The sequence below is a fragment of the Desmodus rotundus genome, chromosome 2 (genome assembly GCF_022682495.2).
Source record: "Desmodus rotundus isolate HL8 chromosome 2, HLdesRot8A.1, whole genome shotgun sequence".
Taxonomy (NCBI): Eukaryota; Metazoa; Chordata; class Mammalia; order Chiroptera; family Phyllostomidae; genus Desmodus; species Desmodus rotundus.
This window is the reverse complement of record NC_071388.1, coordinates 50,377,607-50,392,459: the sequence shown is the minus strand read 5'-3', so window position 1 is coordinate 50,392,459 and position 14,853 is coordinate 50,377,607. Positions and strand designations below refer to the sequence as shown.

General features: G+C 44.3%; 1 protein-coding gene across 2 annotated transcripts in view; it reads left to right on the top strand.

The window, feature by feature from the left end:
* ATP13A4 (ATPase 13A4) overlaps window positions 1-13,794 on the top strand; it is a 121,864-nt gene extending 108,070 nt beyond the window's left edge. Inside the window, exons 28-30 of one of the 2 annotated variants that reach the window (XM_053918220.2) lie at window positions 11-99; window positions 3,476-3,556; window positions 9,286-13,794. In XM_053918220.2, coding sequence (XP_053774195.1) covers window positions 11-99; window positions 3,476-3,556; window positions 9,286-9,351 — 236 coding nt within the window. In that variant the 3' untranslated portion in view covers window positions 9,352-13,794. Of the gene's footprint in view, window positions 1-10; window positions 100-3,475; window positions 3,557-8,896 lie in introns of both variants that reach the window. The other variant, XM_024556340.4, reaches the window with a different exon arrangement.
* The last annotated feature ends 1,059 nt before the right edge of the window (window positions 13,795-14,853 follow it).

Below are 14,853 nucleotides of genomic sequence, written 5' to 3'. Positions count from 1 at the left end.
GTTTCCTCAGATGTATTTGTCCTTATGCTGACCATACAGCTGGCGGTGTGTCTATTCATTCTGTTTGCTGATATTCCAGATTTATACAGGCGGTTGGATGTAAGTCTCATCTAGGGACGCGATGATACATTACAGTTGTTTCACACCCTGATTTTAAAAAAAGCAGGTCACAACTGCAATTGACATGGATTCCTGGCATCAATTATTCCTTTGGGGTAGTTTTTTAAAATATTGAATTTATTCATATTTTTTATTTAAGCTGGATAGGAAATAAAATTCCGTCCAGTCTTGATTTCAAGTATTTCAAAAGCATTGAATATTTTTCTTTTAAAAGATTCCCTTTAAGACTGGAAAATCTATTTATATATTTCTGTCTCAAAAGTGAGAAAATTCCCCCCTAAATGCTTGTGTTTTGAAACCGTTTAAAACAGTTGTGCCTATAACTCTTTTTCAGTTAATTTTTAAATATGTATTTACATATTTTTTTTACCTCTTTAGAAATATGTTTTTTCTGATGTTCATACTTGATGTCAGCAAAACTTACTTTCAAAGAGCCATGCCTTACCTCCTCAACTAGCTTAGATTTTGTAACAACTTTAAAACCTTATAAGAGATGGAAATTTTATGTATTCATTCTATGGAAAAAAATATATTTTGATTCTTGTAACCTATCCTACTTCTCCTTTAGACTAGTAAATAGAAAGCAGAAGAGAAAAGAAACTGAGCTTTTTTTTTTTCACTTAATGCTTTGTAAACTTGCCTCCCTGCCTCTCCATCTCAAAGACAGGTTTCTCAAGGGCTGCGATCCTATCTTACTCATTCTCATATAGACAGTGCCTTGCATAGCAAATAGTACATAATGGCAACAAATGACTGATGAATGGGTGTACATCAGTTTCCTAAATGTGGACAAGCACTTGGAGCACACAGCACACTCCAAGTCAACCATACCTTCACAAACCCAGCGTGATATAGAAACTAATGTCCACATTTGGCTTTCATTTTTATGTTGCATTACTGCACTTAACAGTGCAATTGCCCCTGTTAAGTGTCTTCATGAATTACATTAGGTGCTAATAGAGATAAATAGTCTTTTCCTACTAGACTTCCAAGTGAGTTAAAACTTTGTAATCCTGCAGCAAATGAAGAAATGCTGGGTTCAGTTACACTCTTTACCAGTGAAGACTGTAACAGACAGGCCGGTTTTCCCGCATAACAAAACAGGGAGCACATTTGGTTTGAAGGGAGCATGCGCGAAGCATTGCAGCGTGGATTCTGCAAAGGGTTCTGCAAAGGACTGTTGCTTGCTTAAAAACAATTACTTGCCTTATTAGTACATTAAGTTGTGAGCACACTTTAAAATGTGAACATGCAGGCAGGGAAAATTATAACATTTTTCACTTTATTCTTCCATCTGTGAACATTCATAGATTATAAACGTGCACTGACTGATTTATGAAGTTTATTTTAAGTGGAGTCATGATGTTTTGCAACCTAGTTATTCCTCATTTAAAAAAATGCATGGATTTTTTAAAACGGAGAATACACCCACATGGTTTAAAATCAGCAGTTAGAAGTTACGTAGTGAAAAATCCCCCTTCCACTCTTGTTCCTCAGTTACCCGTCCCCCTCTCTGGAGGCAACTCACGACACCGATTTATTTTACATACTTTCAGATATACTTTTTAAATTTATTTTTTAATCCTCATCCAAGGACGTGCTTACTGATTTTAGAGAGAGGGGAAGGGAGGGGGAGAGGGAGAGAGAAACATCGATGTGAGAGAGAAATATCCATCGGTTGCCTCTCGCAGGCGCCCTGACCGGGAACCAAACCCACGACCTGTTGGTTTACCAGATGACACTGCAACCAACTGAGCCCCGCTGGCCAGGGCCTTCCAGACGTACTTTTTATATATGCACACAATATACGTGTACGCGTGTATGTGTGTTTTCTATGCATATCCTGCCACGTTGTTACACACATAGTAGTGAACTGTCACATTTGTCCAGGTCCTTTGAGACAGGGGTGTCAAGGTGAGACGAGGCGTGCAGAAGGAAGATATTGGAGGTGTTTCCTATGGGGGAACAAAAATCAGGGGGCCAAAGGGGGAGGGCACAACACTGTGCTCTGACCCCAATGAAAGAGAGAGGGAGGGAGGAGGGGTGCGTGAGGGGAGTTCCAGGCCACAGCACAGTTCTAAGACATTCAAGCCAAATTTACCTGTCAGAGGTGTCTAGTGTCTCACAGGAAGAACTGTGATTGAAAGCCCTGCTGTCCTCAGTTATTGGCCCTGAGCATCCCATGGGACGTGTGGCCTTTGGGTGAATGTGGTGGCAGATTCTGAGTCCGGCAGCTGGACCATCTGTCACTGTCTTCCCAGAAGCAGGAGAGCTGGGTGGAGCACTGCAGTGGCTGCCAGAGGCACACGAACAACCCTGCGCCTTGTCTTTGTGTAACAGTGTATTTTGGTAATCGATCCATATCAGTACATGAAAGTTCCTCATTCTTTTTATGCTAATATAGTATTATATTTTATATGTGTATATCGTAATTCATATGTAGTCCCCTATGATAGACATTTAGATTGCTCTCCATTTTTTACTATTAGAAAAAAAGCTGCAATAAAATAACCTCATACATATATCGTCTCAACCATGGACGAGTACATCTCTAGGATAAGTTCCTAGAAATGAACTTGAGGTTTTAATTATAATAGCATGGCCCTCCCTAGAGCTGTAGCAGTTTCCTCCCACCAGTGTAAAGGCAGTGTTAGAGGCAGTGCCAGGTACAGTGCACTTGGCTTTGTTTCACTCATTCACTCATTCATTCATCCATGTAATATGCATAAATATGTATATCTTGACCCTGGGGAGGGGTTAGGGAAGATACAGTGGAAGTGGGGAGAGACGCAGGTCAGGACAACTTGGTTTCAGCCCCACTCGCTCTGTCGGTGAGCACCCTCGAGACAGCACAGCCCGTGCCCCTGTGCACACAGTCCTGAGCGTGAAGCCCGGGGCTGAGGTCGCCACTGCACGGCCCGGGGTGACCAGTGCTGGTCATGTGAAGGATTGACAGGTGTACTCTGGGAGACAGAGCCTCCTGGGAGTAGAGCCACATTCTTGTGTTCCCTCATTTAAAAAAAGCAAACAAAAAGTACTTTTCCTATTATTTGTTGTTATAAGGTGATCAGATATATTTTAGGAAATTGAGAAATTACAGAGAAAAAATAGGAAGAAACAGAGGAAGATAAAAGAAAGTAGCTATCATAGTCCCCAAATCATCAGATCATTGGGTATAATCCTTCCACACTGTTTTCTGTGCATATATGCATAGAAATACTCGCATACATGCTCTACATGTATTTAACACACATGTGTGCTTATTACACATGCAATTTATAACCTATGAAACACACGGACATTTTCTGGCATGTGTTTGTCTTCAGGCTAACTGTGCTTCTCCATCCCCCGCCAGCTGCTCTGCACGCCGGTTCTGTGGAGGGTCTACCTGGTCGTCATGCTCAGCTGCAATTTCATCGTGTCCCTTGTTGTGGAGGTGAGTGCCCTCAGGCTGGTCATCACTGTGGGCTGATGTTGGGGGTCTGCAAGAGGAGCAGGGCTAGCTGACAAGGCTCGACAGAGCCGCGGGCCCCCTCCCCGGTGACACAAGCAGAAGCGCTTTGCTCTGATGAGTTCGGAATAAGCTGCTCATTGTCCCATCTGTAAAGTGGGGCCGAGGACACTAGAAATATGGTGTCCAAGGGCCTGGTCATTTCTAAAATCGATACATAAAGACCCAACTCAATTCACTTTTAGAAATTGAGATACGATTTACACACTATCAAACTGACCTTTTAAAAGTGTACAAGTTAGTGATTTTTAGTGCATGAGTGTTTACTGAGTTGTCCAGCCACCGCCATATCTAATTCTGGAACATTTTCATCACCCCGAAAGCAATCCTGGACCTATCACCAGTCCCTCCTCATCCCCCTCCTTCCTTCACCCCCTGGCACCCGCTAGTTTATTTTCTTATTCTGGAGGTTTCATACAAATGAAATAATACAATATGTGGCATTTCGTATCTAGCTTCTTTCACTTAAGAACGTGTATAATTTTTACTGTACAGAGAGGAAATGAGATTCATGGTGAGCTTCTCCTGGCTTTATTCTTCAGCTCCCATCTCCTCATTAAAATAAACTTATGTCCCCCTTTTCTTGGCTGTGTGGTTCACTCTGTCCTCCACTGCTGTTGGCCACAATCTCTATTCTTTCAAAGAGTATTGTTAGGAAGGGGTGCCGCCTGAATGCATCCATTCTGAAGGAGACAGGCCCGTCTGTCCCCATTGCCGCTTGTTCCGGTGAGGGGGCATTCACCGAGGACTGAGAGCACCTGGAGCCTGGCTTCCCACGGCATTTTGTAGGCAGGAACTCAACAACCTTCCTCACTGAGCAGGGTGAGGGTTGCACCAGAGCTGGTGGCAGAACAGGACAGAATAGGGTACTGGAGCGTCTCTCTCTGTGCTAAACCAGGGCGTCTCAAACCTGAGGGGACATCGGAGTCCCCTGGAGGGTGATTCTCTGGTTAACACACGAGTGTCCAGCCCTGCCCCCAGCATTTCTGACTTGGGGGTCCGGAGTAGTCACAGGGCTTTGTTTTTAACAGGTTTCCTGGTGACTCTGGTGCTGCTAGTTCAGGGACCACACACTGAGAAGCACTGTGCCAAAACATACGGTTTCCAAAGCCTCCGAGTTAATAAAAGAACATCATCATGAATTTTCTCATACTGAGTCGCACGAAGATGGTCCTTGCCCTTTCAAGGAAGATGTATCTTGTCCCTGTCCACAATCTCATTCTCTCCTCTGTCTAGTACACCTTCCCTCTTTTGCATATTGAAATACTATTCCATCCTGTGTGGCACAGCTGCAGTACTGCCCTTTTCCCGAATCCTTCTGGATCCCTAGATCAGTTAGGCAAGTAAAAAACTCAGCCAACAGTGGCTTAAACAATAAAGATATTTGTTGACTCAGTTAAGATTGGAGGTAAGTGGCTTTGGGCTAGTTTAGTGACCAGGTGTCATCGGGAGTCCACGTTCTTTTACCTTTCTGTTCTGCTATCCTTAGATTTTGGCCTGTTATATTTGTGTTTGTTGTGTATGGTGCCCAGATAGCTTTTGCACAGCAGGGCATTGCATCTGTTTTCGGTGTCAGAAGAAAAAGGTAGGGGAGGCACCAGCAAAGTGGGTACTTACTTTTTCCCTTCAAGTAAGCACCTTTTACCAGTGAAGAAAAAACATTCCTACAGCCCACCCACAGACTTCATCTTATGCGTGTTGGTTAGAACTGTGTCTCATCGGCACCCTGAAAGGAAGAAGATTCTGGGAAAGTGGATTTACGCCAAAATGTTAGACAGATTGACTTAGATTATTTATGTGTTTTTCCTTTTAGACGAGCAGGGAAGACTTGGGAGCATTGGGCTGTAGGGTAAGCAACAGAGCAGTCTGCCGCAGTCCCCTTGCAGGAAGCCCTTCCACAGTTAGCATAGGTGCAGTTAAGAGCATAAGCTGAGGGCAGTGTACCTGGGTCTGAATCCTGGCTTCCCCCTTTCTTGCTGCCTGACCTTGGGTAGCACTTGCTGCTCCACTTCTCTGTGTCTCTGTTTCCTCATCTGTAAAATAGTGATAATAAGGATACCTTACCTCAGAGGTTACTTTGAGCATAAAATGTGAACAGTGAGAAGCAAATACTAAGTCAGCTTAGTAAACATAAGCTATGATTGTTACATTATCTCTGTGGTACTTATTGTTTCTTATTTTGTACCTACCAATCATTCAGGCATTAATTTATTCGCTCACTCCTTCCACAAGCATTGGCCATGTGCAATGTCCTAGGGCACGATGCCAGTGGATGGACAGGGCAATTTGATACTCATGGGAGATCAAGTTTCTTTGTTGTTTTTCGTGTTGAGTGAGAAATGGAGACACCCGTGGCTGTCTGGTGTGTGTTCCCAGCAGCTTCTACACTGAGACATAACACTGCAGGGGTCCAGCCCCCACCCATGTCTCCTCCATGCAGTTGCCCCTTTCCCTGCTATCTGCACACACTAAGGAACAAACCCGAACCATTTGAGTCTTTGATGAAGACAGTTGTACTGGAGAATTACAGACACTACGACTTCCTGTTTCATGAGGTAAGCCTAGCAGAGCAGGTAAAGTCGCCAGACTGTTGTGGAGATAGCAAGATGTTTTCCTCACCTGGCTCTAGGTATGTCTGACAAAAGACACTAAGGATTCCTAGGATGGGCTGTGTGAACTCCATACTAGCTGGCCAAGCGGTGGCAGAGATGACCTGGAGAGGTTTTGAGGGACAGGCATGGGGGATGGCTGGCTTCTGTTCACAGCCCTGAGTATTGTCTGGTGTGCTGAGAGGTGTAACCCTACCCTTCCTCTTACAGCAGCCCAGCAAACAGGTTTGAATGAGACCTTATCCTTCCTTGGCAGATTTGCAAGATCTAACCTTCAGCTGAAACACACAGGAGCTAATATTTATAGCTTTAACCCCCCTCCCTTTTAAATTATTTATGTGCTTCAGTATACATATGTATGTATATGTCTATGAGTATTTGAGGGGCCAGTCAGGAGAGTTCATGTGGTAAAGGTTTTTTGTTTGTTTTGTTTTTTAATTTGTTTTAGAAACGGCATCATATGAAGGCATTCTTTCTGTTTCTCGTTCTGAATTTCATTGCAGTGTGGAGTGACAGAACGGATGATCTCTCCTGGCTTCAGTTTCCTTTTCCAGAGTAGCAAAGAGATACAGGTTCTCACACTTCCTGAGTTGTGAGAAAGCTCAAGGCATGGCGTAGAGCAGTGAAGTCTTCCTGCATGTGTGTGTTTTGATTTGCTTCATTGTTTTGTTTAAAGCCTGTTAAGATTTCTGGAAGGTGAGTTAGATGTTAAAATCACTAATTGGATACCTGTGATCCTGCCTTATGCCAGCCCCAAGGAGAACTATCGCTGCTTGTTAAATTGAGAAGGACAAAGGCCTTGCTGTGGGAAAGGAGAGTAACAGGTCTGGCTGGGTGAGCCCTGAGGTTTGTGATGAGATGGCTGTGTGGGTCTTTAACGGCTTGCCAGGGAGTGATCGGTTTTTACAGGAAAATTCCAATTGTTGTTCCCTGTCATTTCCATGGGCGATGGGACTCAACTGTCAAAAGAGGGTGCATTTCCGGAAAGCCACTATCTCTGGCAAAGTTCTTTGTAGAATGCTACGAAATTAACTCTTCAGTTTAGCAAAGATCCCATTGATACACACCAAAACCAGCATTAATTCTGCGGGACGGCTTGGCTCCTCATATTTTTCCTTTGTTTCTTTCATGACTTCTGAGACGGTCACATTTTGTGGCTGTTAGAGAACAGAAAGAATTCATTCCTGGGGTGCTAGCAGAGCCAAACATGAGACACTGGAAACTGCAGCAAAGTTTGGCAATTTTTGTTACAAATGGCACTGTCCAGGGGAACTGGAAGCTAATGCTCAAAAGCCTGAACTTCTCCATAGCATGGAGGTCACTGATTATATTTGGCAAAATCACAAGACTTGGTGGGTACGGGGTTTGAGATCACGCTGGGAGCAGATTGGCTGGAGGGGAGGTAAGGCTAATGAATCACTTCTTCAGGTCTTGAGGACAGTTTGGAGGTTTTATCCAGCATCTCTCTGGTCTCATGGAAAGCAGCCAGGGGGTCTATCCACCTTGGAACTCAGGAACTGAAACATACTTAGGTGAAGATGTCACCATTAGCCTGCCAGAGGTCCAGACCTTCTGACTATTAATCAGGTCCAGGCCACTGGTCTCTGCTGCCTCGGGGGTTGCTGATTATCCCAGGGAAGGATAGGTCTCTGAGGGGTACATGTGCGCACGCACACACGCACACACACACAGAGGGAGAAAGAGAATTTCTAGAGCTGGGATTTAAAACAAAATTTAATCAAAATCATGGGGACCCTTGGTTTCATGACTCAACATGATAAAAATGAAAAGTTAATGTAATAACCTCTCACTCACTCTGTATCGTAACTTATGGGCTCTATTTGAGGCTAAGTCTAACCCATGAAATAAAATGGCAGTGCAAAGCTCTTCCAGAGAGACATATCTGATAATCTTTAAAAAATGCACTGCAATTACTTGGAGTCGGAGGTTGGAGGTTGATGTGAACAGGGCACAGTGCGGTTCAGAAGGGTAGGAAGTGAGCCACGCCGTGCCCTGAGCTGTAGGGGGGGTTGTATAGCCCTCCCGACAACCCTCAGACAAAGGGATTATTGTTTCTAATCACCGAAGCTCAGATAGGGTAGTTTGCCCAGAGTAGCTGTCAGAACTGGAATTCAAAACCAGATTTGTTCAACTTCAAGACTACGGCCCCTTCCAGTTTTACTTAACTCTGTAACTATGCAGTGGCATGCCGGCATATATACCAAAGCCACGTCATACGGGTGGCACACCTTTCTATAGGGTCAATTTCACTTGGTGGTAAGTAATTTCAAATGTCACTTTCTATTAAATTAAATGTGAATGTGTTATGGAATGGACTGCAAAATTTGAATGATTTAAAATTTAATTTATATATGAGATTCAGAAGAAATGTCATCCTTGAGGCAGGTTACTTCAAGCTATGTGCTTCTTGAAAGTATGTACCTCTCTCTCCTCCCAGAAGAGTCCCTTAAGTGGAAAAGGTTGAGAGGCTAACATCTGTCATATAAAACCTTGGATTTGTTTGTCCGGGGCTGAGGCTCTTCGTCAAGCCAAACCTAAGCAGCCAGTGCAGAAGTGCCTTGTTAGAGTCGATGGAGGGCCCTAACCTGGAAGCACTTGACCTCTGGTTGTTAAAAGCAACTCTTTTATTTTGCAGGAGGCCATTATTGAAAACCGAGCCCTGTGGATAATAATCAAAAAGTGTTTTGGCTATCGATCAAAAAGCCAGTATCGGATATGGCACAGGGCCTTGGCAAATGACCCCAGTTGGCCCCCACTCAACCAAACGTCCCCCCCTGACCTGCCGGGGTGCGGCAGGGGAGTGTCCTACAGCAACCCCGTGTTTGAGAGCAATGAGGAACAGCTCTGAAAGCAATGGGATATCCAAGTGGATAAAACATAGAAACAATGACAAAAGGGAACAGTGTCAGTGATTTTTTTTTTAAGCAATGAGACTCTTAGAATACCAGCGGGGATTTTGGGAATCAAAAACTTATTCAATCATGGTGGCAAAGTAAAGTCTGTTTGACAAAATACTTTCCACAGAGCAGAACACTGCCCCAGGAGAGTGCTTTCCTCTTGGCCTCTGAAAGTATGAGAGGTGTTCAGTGAATCAAGACTGGGCCAAGGATGGCAATGGGCCAAGAGACTGGAAGGCTAAAGGAGAAGATGGACCTTTCTTCTTAGGTAACATATTCTTCAAATGAGTTGAGGGAAAGTAGTGCTATGGGTAGTCATAGAATTGTAACATGCTAGAGATGGTTTTTGAACTCTTATGTCATTGATAGAAAAATGAAGGCATGGGAACCATCACACTAATCTTCACTGTCAAGTTTACTTTCCTTTGTAGTACTTCTCAGAGTTGAGACGTTTCCTGCTACTTCTGGCCTTCCCCTCCAAATTAGTCAGGATCGCCTAAGCTGATGCAGCAGTAACAAACAACTCCCATATCTCAGTGGTTTAACGCACAAGAACTTCTCCTTTGGTCCAGGTGATTCTTTAGAATAGCTTTCCTCGGAGTGGTGACTGCTTCCAGGGGACGGCTCCACCCACTCAACACTGGGACTCCACGTTTTCTGTCGTAGGGAAAGAAGATACTGCAGATCACACAGGGGCTCACCCCGCCTGACCCCCCCAGAGTGGCATGTGTCTCCTCCCCCACTCACATCTCATTAACCAGGGATTGGCAGAGGACCTGGGGAGCACAGTCCCCTGTGTTTAGGGCTGGCTTCATGGGCACACGACCTGTGCTATCGCACAGGGCCCATATTTTGAAGGGCCCCACTCTCGGTTTAATGCTCTGCTGTTGCCATCTTAAAGTTCTTTGAATAAAGGTCCCCACATTTTCACTGTGCACTGGGCCCCACACAATGTGTAGTTTGTCCAGCTTGTACTCCTGGGAAAGACGGGAACATAGCACATATCAAAGGGTACGGGTGCCATCCATGCCATCCACTCATCTCTGTGCCTCCTGACCCTAGGAACTCTGGGGTGTTAAGAACCCTCATCTCACATGTGCAACTCCAGGAATTTCTACTGCTCTGCTTTATCACTTTTGATAAAAGTTCGTCTTGTGCTACAAAATGCTATGTTACCAACGATGTAAGTCTTCATATAACTTACACATTTCTTAGGTCTGAGGCTTCAGTTTTCATAAAGAATAATTCCCCCTATTTCATCACTAGTTTGGTTAGATTGGATTTATTCAGCACAGAAAACACCCAGGTTTCTGTTATCTCAGCAGACAATACTGAATTCTAGGAGAAAAATCCACAAATATTATTTTAAAGCAAAAGCAAAATTTTTATTATGAACATCAAATCCCAGGTGAATGTGGTGGGCAGGGATGAAGGTCCTGGCCCAGGTCACCAGGCTGGCTTTGCTACTATCAATTGTGTCTGTAGTCACTCCCATCCTTGGATGAACTCCTGAGCATGGCTGCTGGCTCCACGACTGCACATAATGCTGAGAACATGGTATTTTCCCAGCCGCGACGGCACCTTGTTGCTTCTGGTTTTAAAATAAGGTGTGAAGCCCTGGCTGGTGTGGCCCAGTGGATTGAGTGCCGGTCTGCAAACTGAAGGGTCACTTGTTCTGTTCCCGGTCAGGGCACATGGCTGGGTTGTGGACCAGGTCCCCAGTTGGGGGTATGTGAGAGGCAACTGTTTAAAAAATAAATAAAAATAAAACTAAATAAAATAAGGTGTGAAGAATCATTAAAATAGGCTGCAGGATTATTGTCTTCCTTGGTACAGAAAGAGATGTTTCCATTTACAAAGTCAGCCTCAGCAGTGATATGACAACTCTGCATGACTTTTCCTAAAATGGATAGTTTTTCTTACCTTTCAGAAGTGGGGGCTGTGGACAGGGCAAGCTGGAGATGGTCTACAACATAGTGATGAGCAAGAGAAGCGTGCACATCAATAAATCAGCAAACAACAAGTGTTGGTGAGGGCGTAGAGAAAAGGGAACTCTCGTGCATGCTTGGTGGGAATGCAGACTGTTGCAGCCACTGTGGAAAGCAGTAGGGAGATACCACAAAAAACTAAAAATGGAACTGCCATAGGACCCAGCAATTCCACTTTTGGGAATATATCCGAAGAAACCCAAAACACCAATTCAAAACAATACATGCACCCTTATGTTCATGGCAGCGTTATTTATAATAGCCAAGATTTGGAAGTAGCCCAAGTGCCCATCAGTAGATGAGCAGGTCAAAAAGCTGTAGAAAATGTATACAATGGAATACTACTCAGGTGTAAAAAAGAAGGAAATCTTACCTTTTGTGATAGCACAGATGGCCCTGGAGAATATCATGCTAAGTGAAATAAGCCAGTCAGAGAAAGACAAATACCACATGATTTCACTTACATGTGAAATGTAATGAACAAAATAACAAACCAAATAGAAACAGACTCATAGAGAACAGACTGACAGCTGTCAAGGAGAGGGGGTTGTGGGGCTGGGTGGAAAAGGTGGGGGTATTAAGCAAAGGAAAAAACCCTTAAAGACACAGATGTCAGGGACCAGAAGAAAAGGGAGGGGAAGGTAGAAGAGAGGAAAGGGGGGATAAATGATGACAAGAGGAGACTTGGCTTGTGGTTGTAGACACATAATACAATATACAGATGACATATTATAGAATCGTACACCTGAAACCTATATAATGTTATTAGCCAATTTTACCCCAATAAATTCAATAAAAATTAAAAAAAATAAAAAGAGCAGTGTGCACAGCTCATACTTAGAAGAACTCCTCACCAGATAATGTCACCTCCCCCAGCTCATCTAATTGCACGGTTCTCCTGGACTCAGACAAGGAAGGGCTTCCCACCCCCACCTTCCACGTGAGAAATGATACTGAAGCTGAGGAGAGCAGACCTGAGCCTCAGGCACAAGCTTCTCAGCAAAACTCTGTTCTGTTTCAAAACTCCAGCAGGGCAGGGTGCTTTGTATGATCTCAGGCAAACAAAGAATAAGTTTCCTACTTGCCAGATAGAAGGAGGCAATCTTCTGTTAATACCAGAGCCTTCTGTTCAGATAAATTCCTGCCAGACTTGGGCTAGAGATGTGTTCAAGACAACACAAAACCACGACCTCTGAGTGTCTGTTTGTCTTTCTGAGATTAAGTTGCTCTTGCCTTGGTCCTAAGCGATTCCCTCCTTAGCCATTCGCACATGGCTGGCAGGGGATGGGGATGGAGGACTTCGGTCCCCCACCAGCCAAACAGTCCTAAAAGTTTTGCCAAAAGGGACTCATTCTGAAGACTGTACTTGAGACTAATTATATCTCACAGGCAATAAGTGAAGGAGCAGGAAGTGCTGACTCTGGAAAAATAGGGAGTCCAGGCATGTGAGAAGTGTATTTAAATGTTTGAAGGATTACTGTGGAAAGAGGGCTCCGAACTGCACCAGGTGGCATGACCCGCATCTAAAGAGCACAGTGGGAATGACTTGGGGCTGACACGTCCTTACAGCACTGATGGAAGAGGGAGCTGGCGACCTCTGAGCTGTGTGCTCTGTGACATGGGAGGTGCAAGTGGATATTCAAAACCAATTATAGAAAGAAGTCAAGTATCAGATGAAGCTCAACTACCTGCAAGATCCCTCTCAGACTGGACGTGCACCGTGTCTCAGTCATGCACTGTAATGTAAGCCAGTTACTACTGCTGCCCACACGGAACAGCAGACTGGCCCACGCAGGCACATGGGCTGGGGAGGATGGCTGCCAGCCCTGTGAGGTCCCACCGTGTGGACAAATAGACTCGACAGCTCCGTACCTTGGAAGGTGGCTTCTCGTGGGAGAAAAGCCTAAAAAGGAGGTACAGAGTGAGGGGTCCTGCCTGCTAAATTGTCAGCTGTGGAATTCTTCTGATGTGTGTATTTTCTTAGAAATAGGTGTTTGAAAATTTTGAGAAAAAGAACATGGGAGAGTGCCCCAACCCAAAGGCAGAGTTACCTGTGCCCAAAATACTTTTCTGATCAGGACTTGGAGGAGAAAAGGACACAGCCACCTGATCCAAATCAATTGAGAGGGTCCCCTGTATGCCCACTCCAAGGAAAACAGCTGTTATCCACAGAGGAGAGCCCTGACTCGGGGCTCTCCTCACAAAACGCGTAGTGACCTAGAGTGGAAATTTGCTTGTGCCATCTGTGTCCTTATGCGCTCCCACAAGTGTGCCTGTGCCCACTTTCAGGTGTGGTGACTGTAAAAAGTGATTATTTATTCAGAGCCATGTATTTAGTTTATGCTACAATAAATTATTCTGTATAAAAAAGGCAAGTAAAAACTATAATTCTGTTGTTTTAAAATCAATCTCTCCCTTTTTCTGTAGTGGATTTTCACTCTGGCTAATAAAATGATGTGGTCTATTCCAGTAACATTGAATCAAAGCAACATCTTTACAAAGTTCTAGTCATTTCTTAACACTGCAGATGCTATTATTTCTTGCTTTGTACACAGGGCATTAAGAATATACAAAATATTTTTATGCTCATTCTCTCATTTAAGCTGCATAACGACCCTCGGAGGAAGGCAGGGCAGGGATTACTATCCTCCTTATTTTGATGAGGAACCAGACCCTTCAAAATGCTCAGTAACTTGTCTAAGGGCGCACGGCAAGTGAGTGGAGGAGTGGGAGCTGCATTCAGACCCAGGATCTCTGCCTGCAAGTTCCCTGCTGTGTCTCTCCCATGCTGTTTCCTCTGGATGAAAGGCAACCATCCAACAGATTGCCATCTTGAACGTGATTTCCTTTAGAAAGAAATTTTGGTTTTCACATACGTTCTCTTGAACCTGACCATCAATCACAGAAGAGGTCAACTCCCACTGCTGAGAGAGTGATGTCATAAAACCAGAGAAACCAAATCTCTGCTTGAACTTTGCTCAGCCTCTGCTTTGTACAGCATTTTAGGGTCATGTAGCGTCTCTCTTGGTTTGAACTATGCTCACTTCTTTATGCATGAAACACTGGAAAACTGCTACCACACGGCATTCTGCCGGCACTTTGGTTTCCATTAGGTTTGTTAAAATGACCCTTTAAAACTCTATCAGAAAAATGACTTTCCTTAAAATTGAACAGACATACAGATAGCAACAACCAAATACCGTCTCCCAGACCTGGTGAGAGAGCCTTGGCCTTCTCCAACACCCCAAGCTTGTTCCTTCCTCGGGAAGACTTCCTTTGCCCTCCTTTCTGTCTTGAATGCCTCCCCCACACCACCAGTTCCCCACCCTCAAGACTGATTTCTCCTCCTTCAGCTTTCAGCTCACATGCCCCTTCTTCAAAGAAGCCTTCCCTGACTACTTCATCTAATGGTGTCCTTGCCCCACTAGCCTATCTGTTTTAAAAACAGTACTTGAGGAACCCTTTATGTGGTTGAGGTTAAAAGAGTTATACTTGTTCAAGATCACACACTTAGGAAACGGGAGACTCAAATCTAAAATCAAAGTCCACCGATTTCCAAATCAAAGTCCTTTATATTCTTCACACGTGGCTAGATACTACTAATCAAATTAGTTAATCCGCTGGGAAAAGAATGTAGGAAGTCGTGGGGCAAAGTCCATGGTTGATTGTGAAGCACTCAGAGGGTCACCCAGAATCCCAGCTTCATT